General features: G+C 41.8%; 1 protein-coding gene and 1 long non-coding RNA gene across 6 annotated transcripts in view; one reads left to right on the top strand and one right to left on the bottom strand.

Annotated features, from left to right (window-relative positions):
- Nucleotides 1-498: 498 nt before the first annotated feature.
- On the top strand, nucleotides 499-6,287 carry LOC142600030 (uncharacterized). The gene is made up of 3 exons (XR_012833499.1): nucleotides 499-2,234; nucleotides 4,417-4,507; nucleotides 6,130-6,287. It is a non-coding gene; the product is annotated as an uncharacterized LOC142600030 (long non-coding RNA).
- A 592-nt stretch (nucleotides 6,288-6,879) lies between these two features.
- The window catches only part of TRABD (TraB domain containing), a 35,932-nt gene continuing 20,012 nt past the window's right edge, over nucleotides 6,880-22,799 (bottom strand). For all 5 annotated transcript variants that reach the window (XM_075742816.1, XM_075742810.1, XM_075742821.1 and 2 more), the window contains 5 exons: nucleotides 19,741-19,851; nucleotides 18,205-18,344; nucleotides 15,733-15,905; nucleotides 12,952-13,063; nucleotides 6,880-10,099 (listed from right to left, as the gene is read on the bottom strand). In XM_075742816.1, coding sequence (XP_075598931.1) covers nucleotides 9,922-10,099; nucleotides 12,952-13,063; nucleotides 15,733-15,905; nucleotides 18,205-18,344; nucleotides 19,741-19,851 — 714 coding nt within the window. In that variant the 3' untranslated portion in view covers nucleotides 6,880-9,921. The remainder of the gene's footprint in view (nucleotides 10,100-12,951; nucleotides 13,064-15,732; nucleotides 15,906-18,204; nucleotides 18,345-19,740; nucleotides 19,852-22,799) is intronic.

Below are 22,799 nucleotides of genomic sequence, written 5' to 3'. Positions count from 1 at the left end.
GAGGGTGAATGAAGGAGAGTTAGATGGTCAGCCCACAGGAGTTTTACTTGCCAAAATGAAGAAAATCCTTCAGGAAAAAGGGATGAAGCAAGAGAAGATTTGAGAAAAACTGAAGCAGATGCACCCATCAGTATGTCCCCTCATCCCAAAAAAGAAAGCTATACCTGCCCTTAGGGGGCCTTAAAGTTTAGGAGTCCCAACCCCCAGTGTCAGTGGGATTAACTTCCACCGCACTGACCTGGTGAGCAGGAAGAAGGGGCTGCATGGAGGTACGATGTCTGGTGAAGGGGGGGTGGGCAGTTACTTTCTTAATTGCTATGGGATCAGAGACGACGTTATTAGATTTCGAGGTCCTTCACTCTCAGCTAAATCCATCTGGATATTGGGAGTGGGAAGGGGAAAAATTAGGGAGAAGCCCAGTTGTGGGTAGGGGAAGATAAACTGGATGGGTGGATGATTCTGGTAAAAGGCGGCGGGGGGAGGGCAAACATTTTAGGAATGAATTTCCTGTCTCAGTTCAAGGTAGATCTGTCCAAGGGAAAACTGTATTGTGCTGCTGCCTCAGAAAGTGAGGTGATTGCAGGAGTCCCCAAGTCAGTGAACTGCCAATCTAAAAGTAAAACAGAAACAAGGGTAGTAACTGAAGAGTACAAGGTAGGTGCAGCTGGAGACCCCTTCTTCCCGTCCCAGTACCCCTATGGTACCAAAGCACAGAAGGGTCATGAGGAGACTCAGGGGGTGCAACAAAGGCTGAATACATTGGGATTTAAAATCCCTATTTTCACAATTTCTGTGGAAGTCCAGGGACATGGAGTATGTGGATGACAGAAACCCCTTGCAACCTTGGGGGTTGGACTAGATGATCTTTAAAGGTCCCTACCAACCCAAACCATTCTGTGAACTGTAAATCCATGTTGGTTTATGCCTTTGACCCCTGGAAGCAGGCACCGCCTGAGCAGCAGCAAATTGATTACGTGGGCCCCTTGAAAAGGTTGAAGGGGGGTTTGTATTAACTGACTTCACCAGTAAGAGAGCACAGACTGGACAAAAAGCTGGCACTAATAAAATAGATACTCAGCTTGGATCCCAATATGGGTCAGCCACAGAAGTTGCATGGGATGCAAATGGCACCTTTGCAACCAGTGTGATAATAGGGGGTTGCAGCTTTATCGTGTGATGGGCTCTTAATTGTTCAGATGGCGCAGATTTAGTTTTGGCCACCGAGCAGATCCAAAACTAAAATCATACCATCCACAAGTATCCACAAACCCTGTAGGACAGTATCCATATTAATCCTGTAAGATGGGGAGTTGATATGTGAGGCATGAACTATTCAAGAATACATCCAGAGCATGACCTGTATGTATAGAGGGTGTGCCTTTCTTATGATTGCGAAGTCTCCATCCTTGGAGATACTCAAAAGCTGTCTGGAGATGGTCCTGGGCAACCAGCTGTAGGTGACCCTGCTTGAGCAGGGGATTAGACCAGATGATCTCAAGAGGTCCCTTCCAACCCCTACCATTCTGTGATTCATTCTATGAAAATGGCAGCAATGTTTAATCATACAAAAAGTAAATGGGTAACAAACTTCGGACTGTTGCTTGATGCAACAGCAATGATAACTACCTGGGATAACCAAATGTGGCACGTGGTAAAAGCAACTGCCAACTTAAAAAACCAAACCAACAAACTATAAGGGATTAAATTCAATAATATTTCTATGTATTGTACCCAAGCTCAATTGTTAGCTCTTACAAGAGCTTTTTCAGTTGGATTAGCTCTGTTCTCATGGCTAGTACGACAAAGAGGTCCCATATTACAAGGAAAGTTTCACCAACCGCTGTTGCAGATGGACAACTAAATGAAACATATGTACTAGTTCTGTGCAATCGGTTGTGGACCACAGGAGGATAGTGGCACATGTCAGTGAAGCAGGTCAGCGTGGGAACACTGGTGCTGTGTATGCATTGCCTCACCTGTAATGGGAGAGTGGGAGGATAACATGACCTCTGTGGCTCCCGGAGAAGACCAGAGATGTGGCATTGCATCCATTGGTGGTGTACATACTTGCCTGTTCTCAAAAGCAGGGTTTTGTCCCAGACTGAGGGACTAATGATGTCTGTGAGCTGAGAGACCTCACTGGGATGAGGCATTCAGACAACATGACAGCATACAGAAGGGAGCCAAGAAACCAGAGAGCAGACAAGTTGCAAGCCTGAGGACCACCTTGGCAAGTAAGGAACTGTCAGAACTGGAGACTGAAATGGCAAACTCTGCATCGTTGGTATGACATATCCATGGGTTGGCTTCCGAAAGCTACTACTATGCAGAACTTAATGCACTTAATCCTGTACTTGGTTTTAGTTATGATAGAAGTTATGTTGTTCTTTATCCTTCTCTATATGCTTTGCTTGTTTCAGAAGGAAAGAGTGTACTTGCATACCCAGTTGAACATCTGACATGCACTGCTAGCCTAACAGTCATGATGGCTTCCAGCCAGAGGGGATTGAGCATATGAGCATCCAGGGTGGTCTGAATGTCCTTGGAGGGGGTCAGGTAGACCAGGGGGTGGCTTGTGAGCAAGAGGTCCCGCTGGAGCATGCAGCCCCACAAAGCAGAGGCCCCAGTAGTGCTGGCAGAAGGGTGACAAGTGCCTCTGCTGCTGCTCTGCAGTATGTAAACTGCCAGATAAGGTCCTGTTAGCGCTTGGTCAGCTTGCATGGGGATTGAGGCTAATGTGGAATAGCTCTGTCTAGTAATCGCAGGAGGTAAACTAAACCCAACGGGACAGCTATGGGGGAGTTGTGGGAAGCCAGGCTGCCCACAGTGGGTATTCCTGCCAGTAACACTGTGTAAGGCTGCAACTGCCTGGTAATGGCATCAGAGGCACCCCAGTTAGGTATGGCTGCAGCAAAACCAGGGCTTATGGGGAGGAAGTAATCAGGGGCAGGTTGTTTATTTGGCGGTGATTGGGGTGGAGGAGAGGAGGTGGCAGAAAAGTGAGGCCTGATGCTGAAGAATGAAGGATGAGGCTCTGAAGACCAGAGGGCTCCTGCTAATAGTAGGAGTGTGGATGCCTACGGCTGGTAGCAACACTGACCTGCAGACTCAAGCCCTGGGAGGCTGGAAGGCATCGCCTGGGACAACCCACTGGGCTCACTCCATCAGGTCTTTGGCTGTATGTTGTGGCATGGGGGGATGAACCTGCACCTTGGGACTTACAAAACTGTCACTGAGGGTTGGCCGTGCGTGAGACTCATCAGATCTGAGATTGAGAGCCTGTAACTTCACAGCTGTGCTTTGTGTGCATAAATACATAACTTGATCAGTGGTATGGTACTTGGGTTGTTGATTATTTTTCTGTTTTGCTAGTTTCCTCATAGTGTGTTCACCAGTCAATAAACAATGTGCCTCAGCTATGTCGTGGGTAACTGGTCGGGAGAGGGGAACCACACCTTGGCACACCACGGAGCTGTGGTCCATGCCATGGGAGTGCTGCCTGCCACGAGCTTTCCTCTAACAGGCCTGGGCATCTCAGAGAGGATATGGAGGACAAGGTCTGACCACCACATACCCAGGAACACCATTAGTGGCCTGTCTGTGCACAGATAGGTAGAAATCTATGCAGTGGCCAGGCAGAAATTGCTGATAATGGCGATGAACCATCAAGGCTACTGCAGGTTCCCCAAGTCCTCCCACTCCGCTTCATGTTAAAGAGCGGCACTGAGAGCCTGCCCAAGCAGTCACAGTAGACGTGGTTTTGGGTGAGAAGCCCACAGAATCTCAAGCTGCCTTAGAAGAGCAGCAGTCCCTCAACACAACAAACAAAAATATGTTAAACTTTTAGAAGAATGAAAGTAAAGGTCTGCTGAGGTTGGGTCTTATATGATGGGCAAATTAAGCCCATCCATGAAATGTTACAAATGAAGCAATCCACACTAATTTCAATTGGTTTAAATCTATGATTCTTACAAAACAGTAAAATTAAGGTCTAGTAAGGATGTTCTTCTCTGGCAATGTAATTCTGTATTTTCCATAAAGTACCCTAGCAGCAATGTACTCATGCTTTTTGGCAGATATTTAACTTTTTTAAGTGAAAGTTAATACATTATTGCCAATTCAGTGAGAATCTGCCTCTCAAGCATCAATACAATCACAACAAGAAGTAAGAGATATGGGTGTATACTAAAGTCAGTAATTATTCAAGATGCTCCTGTTTTGTGTCGCTTCAGTTAATACTAGGTACCACATCTGTGAGTCAAAACCAAACCTCTCCGAGGTATGCACACTTACCTTCCTCTCTGAAGAATAGCCTCAGGGTCCAGTCGACACCTCCACTTAAAACCAGACGTACCAGGTAAACCATCTGCAGTCGGTAGATGGCACTAAATTATTACTATTACTTGTATTTTCCAGCTAAGTCAGAAGGCGAAATAAAACCACAACACTGGGTCTCAGCTCCAAAGGACTTGGGCTGTGATCACGAGGGGAGAGAGAACACAGGGAGGTAAGCAGGGGGGTGGAGGGGAGATGCTCACGGGCAGGTGATGCACACCAGGAAACCTGCTGCACTCCCTCAAAGGTAAAGCACCAAGCGGTCCTGCCAGCCCTGGCTGCACACAGGGACTGTACAAATGTTCCTGCTGAGCAGGTGTGCAGCTCAGGTGCTGCAGAGACACAGCGTGTTAATAACCACCACGCTCTAATCACAACATCGCTCTTTATTACTTTGCCTAGTTTGCCAATCATCTCTGTAGCCAAAAGCAGGGACATTTTACCACTGAAAGAATATCACTTAGCTGGCAGGAGACACAACCTACTGAAACTGAAAGAAGTGTATAACAAGGCTTTCTTTTTTGTTTTTTAAAGTCTGATTAAATCTGATTCTTTCCACTTTCCCTCATGCATCAGTCTTGATGCATCAGCATCAAGTATTGTGGATGAGGCAAGTGTGGAAATGGTAGCGTGCATCTTTTCCCCCCCTCAAACTGACACCACTAGAGCTTCCCCGTACAGTACTAAATGAACCAAGAGACCAAACATTAAACAAGCAAAAGTGAGCATTTCCGCATGTGTCACCACAGCGACCCCCAGCAGGAGCCAGCGCCAGGTGGCAGGACCCAAGGGCAAGGTCTTGTGATGGAGAAGTGCACATGTGCCCCAGTTGCCACCCTTCTCCCTGCTGGGAGTGAGGATAAGGCCAACTCCATCTTTGCTGCTGTCTCCTCCCCGGAGTACAGAAACCTTTATTTGTGGTAAGGGAGGGGAGAATTAGACAACCCCTCGCCAGCCTCTCCAGCTAGGACCTGCTGAACAGCTTCAGCTGTTCTCCCTCCCCTTTCACATACAAAGGGACACAACAGACCTGCTGCTGTGGGGACATGCACAGCAGTTGTATTTTTACACCTGAAGAGTCAGGAGACCAATTTCTGCTTTGTGTCTTTGGAGCTACTCATGCCTTGTGGTTGATCTCTTCCATGCACATTTGCACAGCCAAGTGAAAGGGCTCAGCACCGTGCTGAAGTCTGTCTGTCCATCAGAGCCAGAGAAGTGACCCCTCTGCAAATACTTAAAACCCCCCAAGTCTCCCAATAAAATCAGTCTCAAAACGCTCACATCTAAAATTAAAGTTTATTTCAGTTTTAGAAAGAAACAGGGAAATAAGTACATGAGTATCTTAAAGTTACACAAGTGACAGTGTGTTGCTTCTTTTCCATGTGTAGTTCCACTACTGCTTGGCACTTTGAGATAACTTGATATATTTCTCAGTGCCTTTTTAGATATTTTACAATACACACAGAAAAACAGCTTCCAGTGGAAACCCAGGCAATATTAATCCACCTCAAAAATCAATGTTTTTTAAATTTGGTTCAGTATTCAGTATAGAAAAGACACATCATAAACACGACCTAGGCCGGCAGTGTGCACATAACGCTGGTGAACAATACCCTCTGACAGGAGGCAGCTGCCTTCCATGTGTGCGGGTGTGCAAAGCTGAGGCTGCCTGAGCCAGCAGTGCTTGGTAGCACACGTGCTGTGCAGCACATCATCTGCCAGCACCAGGTTTTGACTAGAGTAACTTTTTTTTTTTTCTTCCACCTACACAGCTAACCCAGCACTACTTTGCAGACGCAGCTTCATGTGCAACCGAAGGGAACTTTGCCTGATGAAGGAAATCAGGACTACACTTCGCTTCACACGTTTGGTCAAAAAGTATGGACCACTGATTGACAAAGCACGCAATCAGCAGACTATGCACCTGGTGCATTATCTGTCTGGAATACGGCTTATCACATCTACTTACTTCAGTATGAATATGGGATTTTTATTACCTTTTTTTTTAAAGTAATGGTAATATTGATTTACCTGGCTCAATTGAAAGATTAAATTCTTTTTGCCACTAAATTCAACAGCTTTTCCACTTAAAGGGTCTTTAATTCCCATGCAGAGGACAGCACTGTAAGCACAAGTGACTGTGCCTGATGTCAGGCCAGTGTTTGAGCACTTTGCTGGACTGGGACTAAGGCCATCGATTCCTTGCACGACCGAGCACTGCAGAGATGTTAGAAGAAAAGCAACAACAAAAATGACTCTGAATTTATGTACTCAGGTTGAAAAGTCAGTCTCCCTACATATGTTCAGTAGGGCAGGGAAACTCATCCTTTCCTCTTAACTGATTCCATACGGTAGGCAGGTAAACTAGTTTCCCTACTTCAGCATGACACTCAGCTGCCTCTCAGTGGGAGGTATTTACTCCAACTGACATTCTTGTTCAGAAAAATGTGTTAGATAGTGAAATTATCATGTACTAGATCTAGCTAACCAGTGTTTGTTCTCAAAAATACTGAATTAATAAGGAAAACAAATGCCTTCAACAGAAATGGTGGTTAAAATATTTTATTTTTTATATCATAGAACATACTGCTGTTTACTTTAAATCACTTTAAAGGCACACATTGTTAAAAATACTTCAAATTTACATCACATGTACAAATGCATAAAACAGATGTACATGTCACCAAAAAAATACAATATGGCTTCATAAGGTTGAGGCGGGGCTGGGACAATTCAACATATATTTAAGTTTTACAGGATGCTGTTAACACTGAAAGAACTGACTAGAACAGAAAAGAATGGACCTAAACCAGATTGTGTTACATACACAGTACAACACATTGAATATACAACATTGAGCATTTGTGTATGGATTCATAGGATTGTTAGTTCGGCAAATTCATCAGGCTTTCCAGTGCCACTGAGTAAACAGTGCATGCATATGATCTGCCAGTTTGCAATACTGGGAAGATAAATTGCAAATTTTCCTTCTACAAACAAGCTCCTTGAAGAATCTGCTGATATGCTTCATAAAAAGAGTGTGAAAAAGTAGACTTAAGGTATTAACTGGAGAGAATAACTGAATAATGAACCCACAACTTACATGGTAATCACTTCTGGCTAAAAAGCATAAAACATTAAGTCTGCAAGAATGCTCCATGACAATCATTTAGCATTAGTCCCACCCAAGTTTAAGGCTCATATCTAAAATTTACCTTAGATTTGTTTTCCTTTGTGTAAAATCACCTGAGCACAGATATCAAAGATCTACAGAGCTTTTAAAATATCTGCAGATACCTTAAAAATCTGTAGATAACTTAAAGCAAAACATCAATATATTGAATTCTACCAGCTAAAAATTCTCAAAAAAACCCAACCAACAAAACATTATTTTGGTAGGTCAGTAAAGCCACGAGAAGAATGAGCTTAAGCTTTTGCTTTCATCTTTTAAAAATGTACATAAAATTGAATAGAATTATTCAAATAGGACTGCTTAATTGTAAACAATACATTAAACCTTTAAAAAAAAAATCAGGAATCAAAATCCAGGCAGTCACTCTAGTCTTCTATAAATTGTTTACAAATGCTGCTTTTCCTCTTGCTAGAGATGGCTGGTGATTTCTTAAGCACTGATAGACGGAAAATAAAAGGACCTGCCTCCACTGTATTATCATTTACACTTTGTGTCCAAGAAGTGTGAATTGCTGCCATTCTCACTTGCTAAGGTTTATTGCCTGCACAACTGTACAGCCCAGATCCAGGCAAGCACCTAGCATCGTCTTAAGAGCTCTGCAGGATCAGGTTAGGTTTAATAGGTTTCAAGAGAAACATGCACTTAAATGATTTGCTGCACTGGGACTCATAAAATTTTCAAAGTGCAAGGCAGAAAAGCATCAGGTTGCATGGACAGACCAGCTCCCAGCAAGTCAATGCCGTCACAGAGAAAAGCATTAGACCCTTAATTTCATTAAAAAAGCTTGAAAAAGACAACACTGCACAGAAGATACATGTATGTACTTTCAGCAAACAACAGACCATGTGGGACGATTTCCAACACAAGGCTTTGGAAATACACCCTACTAAAAGGGGTTTGTTGATTTTATTGAACTGACTGAAAACAACAAAGAAACAAAACACACCATCACCTTTTCCTCCTCCTGCCTCACACACTGGTTCCTATCTTTCATTTCCAAAAGAAATTAATACAGATAAAAACTTCACTTTAAGCCATGAGCAACGGTATGTGAGCCTGAGGAGCAAACGGGACTCTTCCATTCAAATACATCAGGTTAAAACTTTGATATGACAATTGCAGTTATTTGTATTGTTGAACTGGGACTAGCTGATTGCAGAGGGCACTTTACAATCATTGACAATCCTCAATACAGGGTACCAAAGAAATTCCTATGAAATACAAACCTAGGATTAAAAAAAGACTGATGATGGATGGCTGTCCTGGAAAACCAAGAAAGAAAAAAACACAGCAGTTTGAAGTACCCATAATTCTATGTATAAATAGCAGGTAACCCAAACAAAATGCTACAGCTAGTTTGAAAAACTAAATTGAACACTGCTTTTCTATTAAATAGATTAAAATATTCATCCACTGAGAAAATTACATTGATAAATAAAATATTTTCATGTATCAAAAATGAGGGGCAGGTACTATCAATTCCAGACTTCTTGTCCCAATAATGAAAAGTCCGAGAAACAAAAGTAAATTGTACAGTAGTTCTAGTCTCTTAAATTTACAATACTGAATCCAGCAGGGTTTGGCTAAATAATACAGTTTAAATAAGCTAATCTAAAGGAACAGAGCGTCCTGTAAACATCCGACACAAACCACATTGCGTTCTGATGGCGTGGCTATACCTTCTCTATGCAGGAGAAAGACAATTCAACTGGTGGTGACGACAAGGGATGCAATCTAAAGGCAACGTTCCTGTTCTTCAGTAAGGCTTGTAAAAAATTTGAGCAGTGTACATATGACAGTACAATTCTGAAATTTTTGGAAAGCTCTTTTAAGTTTAAAAAAAAGCCTAAATGTTTTAAGTATAAAACACACATTGAGAAGATGTCCTTCTAAATTATGTGTAAAAGTGTCTGGCACCAGAAATGACCACTAGGTATTATTATACCTAAGGAAAAAAAGCAAAGATCACTCAAGACAAGTGTCCCTGAACTTCGAAGCAAATGCAGCCAATTAGGTTACTTTGTGTTGTTCTGTTCCTCTGGAAAAGGTCATGAACATACACTCTTTAAGCTGTCTGTACTACATCATCAGCGATATATATTATATATACAGTATGCATATATATAATATATATATTTGTGTACATATTTCTTTTACCTCAATCTGGAATCACGTGGTTTCATGCAACACACTTACCAGCAAACCTACTCATTAGATCATAGCTGGTGTAACTTTAGTATCAATTTTTTTATTATACAGTGATTCAGCGCTGCTCAGCATCAATGATCTCTGACTCGAATCTTCATCTCCCTCTTCATTCAGTCCAGTTCACATTTGTTGCCTCTATCACCCTTTTTCAGCCACCTGCTTCACACAGTGCCTCCACTTGATGTTCAATGCTGAGACCTTACTTCTGTCAGCTTCTGAAGATAGCTCTGTGCTGCTGGCATCGAGAGAATAAACTGAACTGTCCTTTGACCTATTCGGTAGCAGCCGTATCCCATCAGTCCAAAAACTGTTGCTTTTATGACAAATTTGAAAATCTTACTTGAAGCTGATGGAGGAGGCACACTGAAGCAGAACACAGAAAACAATGTTAGCAATGAAAGCAATGGGAAAGAGCAGGCATTTTCCTATCAAATCAAGGATCTTTTCTCCCCTTCCCCCTTACAGTGCGGGAGACTTTCAGGTAATAGATGTGTCATGAATGAACAACGTATTCTTTCACATTCAAGTGCTACATCCAAATTAAACAGTAACAACAACAAATATGAAAGGTTTTTCCACGTATGTGTGATGCCACTCTTAATGGCTATGGACCTTGACTTGCCCATCACCCAATCAAAATAACTAAGACAACACCAAGACTTCTTGAAGAATACTAGAAGTTAATATTGTTTATTGAACTGTTTATAACATTACTATGCATATCTCTGCACAGAGGCAGAAGTCAGAAGACAGTCAACTCGCTGTCATTCAGGGTAACAGAGGAAAACAGCTTGGATATTCCGGGTAATGCGTGTCAGGACCTGGTCAAGTTTGTGTGGCCAGAAGGGGCGACTCTGGAGCGAGTTTGACCCCTGCACAGATTCGGGGCAGTGTTTCACCAAGGTGATGCCAGGCAGGCATACCAGCCTAGCTGCAGCTTCCACCATGAGCCGGCAGAGGACAAGCCCCTGCAGCACTCTTGGCCTTTGCAGCTGCAGAGGACAGTGCAGACAAATCAGAGAGGCTTCGCTCAAAGCTGTCTCCGGTCTGGCAGGTATTGCTGGCTTTGAGATCTTCAGAGTCACTTGGAAGTCTCTTCGTTGGCCACCCAGAACCAGGAGGGCAGAGGACAAAAGGCACACCAGGTGTACTCCTGCCTTCAAGCAGTCTTATTAACTCAGCATATGAAGCAGACAGTTAATATTACCTTCAAAATAAACCTGGCTTTGAAAGCACAGCAACAGGCACAAGTAGCCCTGCACCTTCACTAACGGGCTCTGCAGTAGCTGAGCTGGCCCTGCACCCACAGAATGCCGACACCGCAACTCGGATAATCCTCACAGGGGATGGGGAGGGCTCCGTGTGTCTTCTCAGAGCCACCACAAGTACTCATTTATTTTTATCTAGAAAACGTTTCTCGTGTATTCAGAAGCAGTCAGTGACAGTAGTGCAAAAACATTACGGGCACACTCAAACCAGGTTGGATGCGCCGAGATTAGGATACAACTAGACTGACTTTGGATCCATGTGCTCAAACTAGGGCAAAGTTATTACTGGTAAGATTTTGCATATTAAGGGAATATACAGGAAGAGTTTTAAAAAACCATACACACTGAACAAGGATGGGGTAAATGCATCCCTTTACACCTTCTCAGATGCTTCTCTACCTATTTTTTTCCTCTATTCCAGTCCCTCAGCACAACTTAAAAAAATCAATTCATAACAGCCTGAAGCAAATAGTAAGGTACACTCAGAGTCAGGTTCAGCGCATGAACTTAAAAACTGGAAGTCTGAGAAATCTTTATGTTTCTATCCAGATCACTTTGCAACTTGTAAAACCTAATTAAATACCTGTGAAAGTTTTTAAAACTTTTCACTTTAGAGAGGTGACAGCCACTAACACAAAACCTGCAACTGCAGTGCAACAGCACAAGGGGTAAAAAAGTTTAATGAGAAATGAGTCTCAAATACTGTAATCTTATGTCATTTGCTTCATATTATTTTAGAAAGTCAAGTTAATGCAATACTTATGTCTTATGAAAGATACTGGTAACCATTCCACTTAGTTATGGCACTGGCACAGTAAAGACAATCAAGTCAAAGAGCCGGTACTTTGATGAAAAAGACCCTCTATAGGTAAACTTGAGGACACATAGTCGGGCTTTTGGCTATTCAGTTCTGTAACGTCAATGATGCAACCAATGCTATCTGTACAGTTATATGGATTGGGGCAACTTCATTTTACAGGTTATTTGCGAGGGTGCAGAGGGATATGGACATCTAGTTTGTGACTCCAGGTGAGGCTTAGCCTTGAAAAAGACTTATAAAATGGCTAGGCAAGGCCATTTATATTTTTCTCTAAATCATATTTTAGATGCCTAAACACACTGTTCAGGTGGGGCACAGTCTTTTCTGGTTTTCCGAGTCTCTGAAGAGATGGGTGAGGTGCTTACGTAAACACAGTAAACAGATAAGATAAAGTGCCAATATTTGAAAGGCTCCATTAACGCTAAACCACCGCCAACCAGTACTAGCAGGTCATACTATAATTCCTCCTACATTTCTAAACTCCTGACCTTTGTGGCTTTATAGGATACACATAGTCTGAACATTTTGGTTCTTCAGTTCCTTCTTCTACAAAGCACATACATCTATTTTAATAGGTACTTTGGAGTGAGAGTTCACAAGATACATGGCTTAAAATAGCCCGTATTTAGGTATACATGTTAAAACATGTTATTACTTATATATATCTACAGTTAAAAATAGGTTATCAGCAACTGTGATAGTAAGCTTGCCAGAGCCAGCAGTGTCCTGACACAACAAAAGCTTTGAATCCAACAGTTTATAGTTACCTAAGCTAGACTGGAAGCCTGGTTTTGTTTTCACCATCTTCTACAGCCCTCATTTGAATTCTCATTTTAAAAGCCTTAAATGTGGATCAATGAATTTTCTTTTTAGACATGGGCATCTTCTCATCTCTACTTCCCTCTATATCCAACTATTTAGTTTTTTTCCTTTGATATTTTCTTTTCCTTTGCTGCAAGCACAATCTGCAAGCGCTGCACAGTGAGTCAGTGAGCTGACAGGGCAGTGATGACAGCAGTGATGTTCATGCTGGGACAAACAACCAAAAAACCCCAAACAAACCAATCACTGCTGTCTTTTAGCAACAGAAGCTGTTATGTCACCACACAGGAAAGGATAAATGTTACCTCATTATTTGCTGAATGTTTAAGTCAGAGTTCCAGTTCTTTTCAATTCCAGGTACGTGACCCATCCCAACAACACCAACTACAACAGCTGGGATATATTTTCTAGGTTCAGCTGAGAAACAGATGGAGAGAAAGGAACACATTAGTAAAAGAACTGATTTCAAGCTATAAATAAATAGGTAATGTGTGAGATTACAAAACTGAATTTTCCAAGAGGTAGGGACTCTTACGACTAGATATTAAAACTGTTACATACTAACAGTTAATGCTCATCTCATCTACTGTCTCTTATGTTTGTTTCAGTAAAAAGACCTGGTCAGGGCTCATAGTCCAGCCTCAGAGTAAATGGCTCAGCAGATGCAAGCTGAATTCCTTCCCTATGTGGATCACGCTTCTGTACTGCTTATCAGCAACAGCCCTGGTCTTTGCTGTCTCCTGAACAGAGAGCTTTCTCCACCACTTTGGACAGTGGCAGCTGCCACACGTCCATATCGTGACAAGACCTGGGCTAACAAGCAGAACGAACAGTCAGAGAACAGCGCTTGAGACCACACCTGCCCTGTTTACTGCTGCAGACCCGGGCTCAGCAAGTAACAGCAAAACCTGTACTATATGTGTGCAGCAGCTAGCCAGTCACCATCAGACCACTGCAACACATGCCAGCTCTTGCCCTCACCTCCCATCTGCCATCCAAATTCCACAACACCCAGTGGAAGTTAAAATGTTGCTCCTGAACGTTTTGGGATTACCTCCCCCTCATCGGGGGGGGGGGGGGGGGGGGGGGGGGGGGGGGGGGGGGGGGGGGGGGGGGGGGGAAGGCACAATAAATGCCACAATAAAAAAAAAAACTCACAGAAAACTAAGTGACAGTAATCAAGCTGTTTTTATGTGGGGAAAATTATACATAAATATAATATATAAATATAAAATGTAAGTTCCACTGTCTTGTTTTAAACATCCACCCTTGATTTTTCCAGAAATAAGTAAGAAAAAAATCCAAAAAGCACCCCCCCCGCCAATGAAGCAAAACTATTGAAAATATTAGAACTATCATTCACATTTTCAAAATTCTTTCTTTGGATTTGCCTTTTCTCAGCCTATTCTAGGGTTGCTCTAAATCAAAGCTGCAACCACACCAGAGGCAGAGCACAGCACCTCAGCAGAATGGGCTGTCCACAGCACATCACATCCTCTCCAGCCTCCTGGAACCTGTACATTCCTGTCTGCTTCTGGATGGGACTCAAAGATGACACCAGAAATGTTTAAAGCTCTGCCTGAAACTTAGTCCTGCAAGAAACTTTCCTCCCTCTCAGAATATTTTGTGTGGAGTAAATATAGAATGAAAAACTAAATATGAAACTTTCATTTGCAAGCTCTTTGGAAGAGCTCACCCAGGCAAACAGTCAGACGAAGGCTAGGAATGACAAATCAGACCTAGTTTAGGAATGTATCAGACTAAAAGTATATTTGAGTCCTGCAAATAGTGTCCAGGAATTTCCCCTTACTATGTTCCTACAATAGCAAATGATTTGGACAATGGTGATGATGCCCTATTTCTGCTCATTTGAATTGTGGGGGTTTGTATTTTACTATGAATCTTAAGTATACAATTTGCCATTTTTCCCCCTTTTTTCTTTTTGCCTCTCGTGAACATGAATGCATAGAACAGATTATACGTATATAATATAAATGCACAGCTTCTAAACAAAACTGTCTCTGGCATTGTCTCTTGTTAACTAGGAGACTGAGATACAGGACTATCAGTCAGGTAGTCCCTCACATTCTTGTTTTTTATGGTCCCATCTATTTTAAGTCCTTCATAATGCATATAAACCCCTTCCAGTTTTATAGGCATTCACTAAACCAGTGATCCAGAGGCTTTTAAGAAGGTAGATTTAAAAGGAGAAAAAAAAAAAAAAGAGCAGGGGAACTGCTAAACCCTTCCTCTTGTGGCTCATGACCCAGCCAGGACCAACAATAAATGTTCAGCCTGCTCTTTGGATCAAGTAACTGAAATGCAGCTGTGCCTCCTTCAGCCGCATCAACTGAGCTAACAGGAAATACTGTGTGTTTGGACAAACTTTATGAAGGCAGCGTTCAGGTAATTCTAGGCAAGGGAGATACAAGAACACAAGTGCAATCCTCTCGCTATTTTTTTCAATCACAACACAGTGCCAGAGGTCTGCACTGAAGTGATTACAAACAATACCTTAAGACAGCAAATAAGAGGTAATCCATATCTCAGTATGCTTGCATATAGGAAGGGCATGCAGATCACATACAACAGCAAAATAACTCCAAAGGCTAGAGAAATGCAATTATTCTGTATCCTTATACCTTGCTGAAACATGCAGAGTCACACATTCATTGTCATCACTAGCTGCTCAGGAACACATTTCTTGCTTGAAAAACAACAACGAATTTGGTGAGGTAACAAGGTGGAAGTGAGATAGGGAACCAAAGTCTAGACTGTCCCATGCTGTGCTGTAATACCAGATGCCTGGCTTTTTCAAAAGTTGTCAGACTAATTAGTATTTTACAGTTTCAAACAGAAAATAAGAAAGGAATTGTAATTTTGAGCCTACTGTTCTATGAAAATTCTTTACTTCTATAGGTGGTTGCAACAAAAGAGTATTATCCCTTTTTAGTTTTTTAAGCAATGTAATCTTATGTGACATGTGGCACAGAACAGAACAACCCAGATTTCCTGAGAAGACATGAACTTTGGACTAGCACACAACGAACACCTTGCTGGTTATATCTGCTTTAAAAAAAAATTACTTTCTGAAGCTCGAGGTAGTTCTATCTGCTTTGCTGCTTGCTTCAGCATGTAGGTCAAGTAAATATCTCGTTCCGAGACAATCGTTCGATGAAGATCAGGAAATTCTCCAATCATTTCTGCCATCATCTGCTCCAGTAAATCCTTCTGTTTGCATTTCTCCACATCATCTTTACTGAAAGAAAGGTAAGTTTTCTCAGTATCTCTTATGCTTTTAAAGCCCAATACAGACAAACCAATGAATAAAAACAACTGAGTATTATACACATTATTCACATAAACCCTCACTCCACAGTTCTCCTCCCCCAGTTCTCCTCTTCAAAAGCAAACTAGCTAACTTCAAAAGCAAACTCCCTAAACCTGTAAAACTGGATACCTAACAATACCTCTACAGTGAGGGAAAGGGAAAGAAGAGAGGTCACTTGCCTTTAGGCAGTACAACTGGATTTTCACCCTTCTCAGTTTGAAAGCTGATAACTCAACTGAGCAAAAGCACTAGAGCTTCAAAGGAAATAAGTTATCACAGTGCCCCACTTTCGATGTATATTAGTAAGATTAGAAGAGGCAACACAGAGCACTCCTGAGGAAGCAAATCTGATCACTGAACACACAGAGGCTCTGTTTAAAGAAAAAAGCACACCGTAAAGCACAGTCTGAGGAGATGGAAAGAGTTATGCAGGTTCCTAGTGTCAATCACAGGTCTTCAGCAGGGAAGTCAGTTATAAATCAATTCCCTGAACAGAAGAATAGGAAACGGGCAGGAAATAAACAAATAAAAACTGCAGGAGTAAATGTAATGAGCTTTTATATTTTTATAGGTGATGTTAAAACTTCTGTTTGCACCCACAGTTGTGGTATAGCCATAGTTTGTGGCAACAAAATCATCTGGTTTGGCATCACTGTCTACTGAATAATGATGACAAACATGCTTTTCTTTAGTTTCCAAGATCAAAAGGACACTACAAATGTCAACAAGGACAACCAAAAAGAGAAATGCATTGCTAGCTTTCAACAGATCATAGAAAAGCTATCAGACTGACACAAATATGATGCTCAATTATGACTCCATTTTCTGTAGAATCTCATGCTGATGCTGGGAGCACAATACCCCCCCCCTCCCCAACAACTTCCCAATTATAAACACCTTTCCTTTAAAACCCATACCCATGGTATTTTTAAAAACCAACATAACAGATCGATCAATTGTACAAGGACAACTGAGACATTACATCCAAGCTTCAGTGGGAAGCTAGTGTGCGTACACCGTAATTATCCTAATATTGCAGGTGAAAACCAAAATGTTCTTAGGATGGATGAAAGAATGAGAGAATTTCCAGAGAAATATATTCTCCAATGCCCCCCAAAAACCTGCAAATAGCTTCCTGCTGGTATTAGACTAGTAGGTAACAAGACTGACTTTGCACATGAACTGCAGTTAATGGATTGAAAGAGGGTAAAACTCATTTTACAGATGAATGTAACAGCAAGTATTTACAGGAAAGGACAATTAAGTAAATACTAAAACTGGAAAATGGAAGGTTTGATTGACCAGACTACAGTTTGAGCCCTGGCCCAATTTTAAAAGCTTGGAAAAAAAATGCCACAGATCACTTCATGAGCTGTGCAGAGCTCTGGCCACAGGGTATGAGAAAGGCACTGAGATTTAATGCCCACGTGCACAGGGAACCCATTTCTGGCAAGCCTCCCACCACTGCGAATCTGGTAAAAGCAGATTGAATTTAGGAGGACAGCTGTGCACGTGTTCTCACCCAGTACAAACAAGTTATCGCACACTTACGCGTGGAAAGAGGAAGCAAACTTGGCACAGGGATGTCTCTGAAGGGCAGGGGAAACCAAACTGAGCTAGAGAATAGTCTGTGAAATATTATCGTAAAGCAAAAGTTCTTAACAACACCCCTTTATAAAGGCAATAATCATTAAGAGTCCACATGCTGCCCACAGACTTTAAACATTTTCTCTTGTTCCAAAAATCTGCTCACACAGCAGATTCACTTCTCAAACTGCCCTGATCCAGATGTGACTTAGCACAGCTGGCCCAAGTCCTTTGGAAATCTTAAGAAGGTATAAATTAGCATAGCAAGGCCCTATTCTCTTCTATTTACAATATCCACACACAGTAGTGGGAAAGATTTTATTTTCAGCATACAAATAAAAAATAATTTTAAAAAGTCTTTTTCTTAAGTACACTAGGAATTCTTCGGCACCAAATCTTTTACGTGATCTAGAACTAATGTATCAGAAGAAAATTAAAGAAAGAGTTGGAACAAGATCAGAAAGCCAGCTTTCTTTTAAAAAATATGGATTATTGCAGGGTAGTTTGTATATTTATCCTTCTGACTAACTTCAAGTTTCACTGCATCAGGCTGGGTACTGAGGACTTCCAGCTCATACTAAAGTCAAACTGAAGAATTTAACAAGTCACCCTGATAAACACATGTGATGCTTATTCATACCTGATTGGGTCAGATAAGAAGCAAAGGCCCCAGGCAAGCTTGACTTTTTGCCAGAAAGAAAGTGCAGCAATTGCTCTCTTAAATGTAACAGGGATGGGTCGATCTCCAAGGTGGAATTTACAAAAAGGTACTTTACTGGCCTGAAAGGGAAGATACAAATCACTAGTCAGCATTTCATACTGCAGCACAGTACATCCTTATTAAGAGGACGTTATTGTGTTATACAACGTATCTTAACAAAGAGCAAGTAGTGTCATACTTCAACATCAAAAAATATTTTGGCTTTGCAGTAAATAAAATTTCCAAAATACTACTTCATCAAGGAATACAACAGCTACAAGATGCAGTAGATATTACAGTAAAAACATGAAGTTGTAATACCACCCTCTTTAAGTTACTTTTACCTAAGCAGAAAGCTCCTGCTTATGACCGCTTAAGGTGAACAGATGGGGTTCAATATCTGTCTGGGTCTGAATAAAGTCTAAGGTGAAACAACTGCAGTCATTTTGCTTTTACCTAGATTAGTGATCCTGACAAACCCTATCAGTTTGTCACAGCAAAATATATTCAAGGAGGAGCTTATGAAACAAGAACTGATGCCAGATACATGACAATGTGAGGTGAGACTTTGCTGTAGCTTATACTGACAAATTTTAGAACAGTATGAAATTTCTAGAAAATTCTTTCCTATGCATACCTGTTTAAAAATTTCAAACAACTACTTTAGAACAGGACAGAGCTAGTATATATATATATATTTTTCTTGCCCCCTTAAAATGGGAAACAAAATGTTTCATTCTAGTCTGGAATGCTCTGGAAAACAAGCCTTGAAACAGTTTTATTTTTATTAAGGATAAAGAATCTGGAATAATTTAGTATATTTAACAGCTATGTTGTTTCAGATTTCCTTACTAGTACCTAATTTACATAAAAATAGCAAGATACATTCTGCAGTGAAAATAGTGTCTCGCTACTCCCAGACAAAAAAGAACAGCTGTGACACACAGTAGAAGTCCAGCTACTATTTACTTCCCAGTATCACAGTGGGCAGTAGTACAAAAGGGAGCATTAAAAGACCAGATAGGATTAACAGACCAGTCAGTTATTTCACTTCCCCAAACAATCTTTCTAGATGAATGTGTTAGATCTCATTAATGCTTTAGAGTTGGTTTTCACAGCCTGAAACCTTGACACCACCAACTGTGGAACCAGGATCCATATCCAGAATTCAAAACCAATTATCTAACAGGAACAAAATAAATAAATTGTTAACGAAATGAGAGCAAATGCCATCAAAAATATCGTCAGGAAAAACCCTTATAATTTTGGAGGTGCTTTCATGCCACTTAGGGCTACAAACCTCTGTACTTTTGAGTACACTTTGAAGCTCAAGATGATTCTTACTACTTCATAACCTTCAGCACAAGTACGGCCAGAGTGTTCTTTTCTTGTCACCAACAAATGGTTTTATTTAGTTCGACTCTAGGAGCAAAAGGCCAGTAATTTGATCTCAGAAAAGCCATTTCAAGTTCGCACCTCTTTGAAAGCTTCCCTGAATTCTCCTCCTGGGGCCATTCCCAGCTGTTCTGTGATGTGAGCAGAAACCTTCAGAAGCAGCATTTGCATCAATCCAGACATGACTCCATTCTGGTGGAAGAGGGAGAAAAACATAAACAACAACAACAAAAAAATCAACAAGCTGTGTGGATTTCTCAGAAGAACGCACTGTTCAGAGTCATGAAAAAAACATTAATTATCTTAGTGAAGAAGCAGCACTGAAGCTTCCTTTTGGAGCCAATTCACTGATCAAGACAGCTCTTAACTTCAGTTTGTACTATTTGTGAAGTACCTTTTCACTTCAATGTGTGGCCAAAGTATTCTCCCTTTCAACAAATATGTATGGCAGCGTTAAGGAAAGAAAGGAGGGCAGCCAGACTTACTTCAGTCTATACTTACTCCACCTGCTTGAAGAAAGTGTCTGAATAACTGAATGGTGAAACAGCTCATACCATGCATTTAATTTTGCTTGATCTAGCTGGTTACCAAAAAAAAAAAAAGGACCACAAGAGTATATTCCATTGAATGTACAGTGAATCCCGTCTTATAGAGATTTCCCTTCCTGAAAGGGAAATAGCTAGTGGTCTAATCATAAACACTTCCACAATCCTGTGAAACACTAGGTTGGGGACTAGTTAGGTTAAAAGACACAGAGAATCTAGCGCTGTGCAAGAAATTGCTGTGCATGACTTCAGTACATAAGACCTTAGAAAAGACCTCACAGTTCTGAGTATGACTCAGTCCCACAAGCAGACTGAAGGCCCCTCCTCACACAGTCTATTACTTTTTGAACAGAGATCTAAAACCAAAACTTTTTTTTTTAAAAATCTCCTACATATATACATATGCAAAATTTCCCTTCCCTATCCTTTTACAAAAAGAATTAAAAACATCTCAAATCCATTCAGAGCTGTTCCTTCTGTCCAGCTCTGGCTGTCCTCAACCAGTTATTTTTATGACTTTTTATGGCTGAGCACTACCTGTCCCCAAGCATAACCTGTACCTTGGTTACACAGCTCCTCCAATTTGTCATCATAGAATCACAGAATGGTTTGGGTTGGAAGGGACCTTAAAGATCATCTAGTTCCAAACCCCCTGCCACGGGCAGGGACACCCTCCACTAGACCAGGTTGCCCAAAGCCCCATCCAACCTGGTCTTGAACACTTCCAGGGATGGGGCATCTACAACCTCTCTGGGCAACCTGTTCCAGTGCCTCACCACTCTCAGAGAAGAATTTCTTTCTAACATCTAATCTAAATTGACCCTCCTTCAGCTTGAACCCATTACCCCTTGTCCTGTCACTACACTCCCTGATAAACAGTCCCTCACCATCTTTCCTGTAGGCTCTCTTCGGGTACTGGAAAGCCACAATTAGATCTCCCCGAAGCCTTCTCTTCTCCAGGCTGAACAACCCCAACTCTCTCAGCCTGTCCTCATAGGAGAGGTGCTCCAGCCCTCTGATCAGCTTCGTGGCCTCCTCTGGACTTGCTGCAACAGCTCCATGTACTCCAGGTGGGGTCTCACCAGAGCAGAGTAGAGGGGCAGGATCACCTCCCTTGACCTGCTGGTCACACTTCTTTTGATGCAGCCCAGGACACGGTTGGCTTTCTGGGCTGCAAGCGCATGCTGCTGGCTCATGTTGAGCTTCTCATCAATCAATACCCCCATCAGTCCATATCGCCACCAAAAGGGACATTCCCCCCCCCCCCCCCGAGAAGGTTCATTTCCTTCTATGTCACCAGCGTCATGCAACTGAAGATGAGGTTACATGGGATAGCTTGAGTTAATATAACTGCTTGAAGAGACCAGAGGAAGGTCCTGGTCTCTATTCCTTGCTTCCAGGGCCATCCTCAAATGACCCACCCTGTGCCAGATCTGATGCTTGTGTGACCTCTCCAAAGGCTGTAGGCAGTTTCTGCAGTTAAGTGGACTCAAGTCTCACTGAGGACCAGAACTGGCAAAAGAGAGGGGCTATTTTCAAAGCCAGTTGATTATCTCCTTGATCATGCTACCAACTAGCAAGCATGGCAGAAAGACAGGGTGCTGGGCTCCTGGGGAGAGACGAGGAAGAAAGAGGGCAGTGAGAAAAAGGCTTTTCAGCATCCTTAAGATCCAGTTCAAAAACCCAGGGGACAAGGGTTTCCAGAAGTTCAGAAAAGATGCCCACAAAGAAAACTAAACTAGGATAATACAGCCTGAGGTTATTTGCTGGCTGATCTCCCCTTCAGGATTGATGTATTTGAAGTTGCATTTTTACACTGTAACAGAAAGATTCATCCTGCTGGCTAACAGAGGGATGTATCTTTGAAGTGCGTCCCAGTCATTTGTGCTCTTAACCTGCATGAAACTCAGTGCCTGTCGTACTTGCTCAGTAGCAATGAGACAAAAAGTGGCAAGAAGCCGTATGTAGCAGCAACCAGTAACAACTAGCTAGCCAGCAAGTGTTGGGGGATAAAGAGCAAAATGTACAAAGAACAATGGGAACAAAACAGTAAGAGGTTATTATCAATACCAGATTATTCAATGTCAGAGAAAGGAAAGCTGACCACAAAATAGCATTAAATCCAAGTGGCTGGCAATAATTTCACAGGTTAGATGCAACAGCCGTATACACAAAGCAATGCACAAGTAGAAAAAACTGCACAGGCAAAGGGATGCAGAGTCATTAACAGATAGGAGAGAGAAAACAAAATAGTGATTTTAATCAGCCCAGTGTTCAATAGCAGTCAGAAAGCAAGAAGAGTGAGAGGGATTACCAGGTAAGGAACAGAATAGAAACATCAATGTGCTGCTGTACAATCTTTAGAAGACTCCTGTCTTGAAAACAAGATAGTTCAACTAGAAAGTGTGCAAAGAAATACCAAACATACAAGAAGAGATTAAACATATTTAATACTCATGAGGCTTGGGAAAGGATGACACACTCTATCGGACACCACGACTAGCATGGAGACAGTGAAAAGGACAGGAAGAGAGAGGAATACCCAGGCAAAGTACAACTGCAGAATCTAATGCCTTTCCCCAGGCACCCGTTACT

Source organism: Balearica regulorum, chromosome 1 (assembly GCF_011004875.1).
Source record: "Balearica regulorum gibbericeps isolate bBalReg1 chromosome 1, bBalReg1.pri, whole genome shotgun sequence".
In the NCBI taxonomy this organism is placed as follows: domain Eukaryota; kingdom Metazoa; phylum Chordata; class Aves; order Gruiformes; family Gruidae; genus Balearica; species Balearica regulorum.
This window is presented reverse-complemented; position numbering and strand designations above follow the sequence as displayed.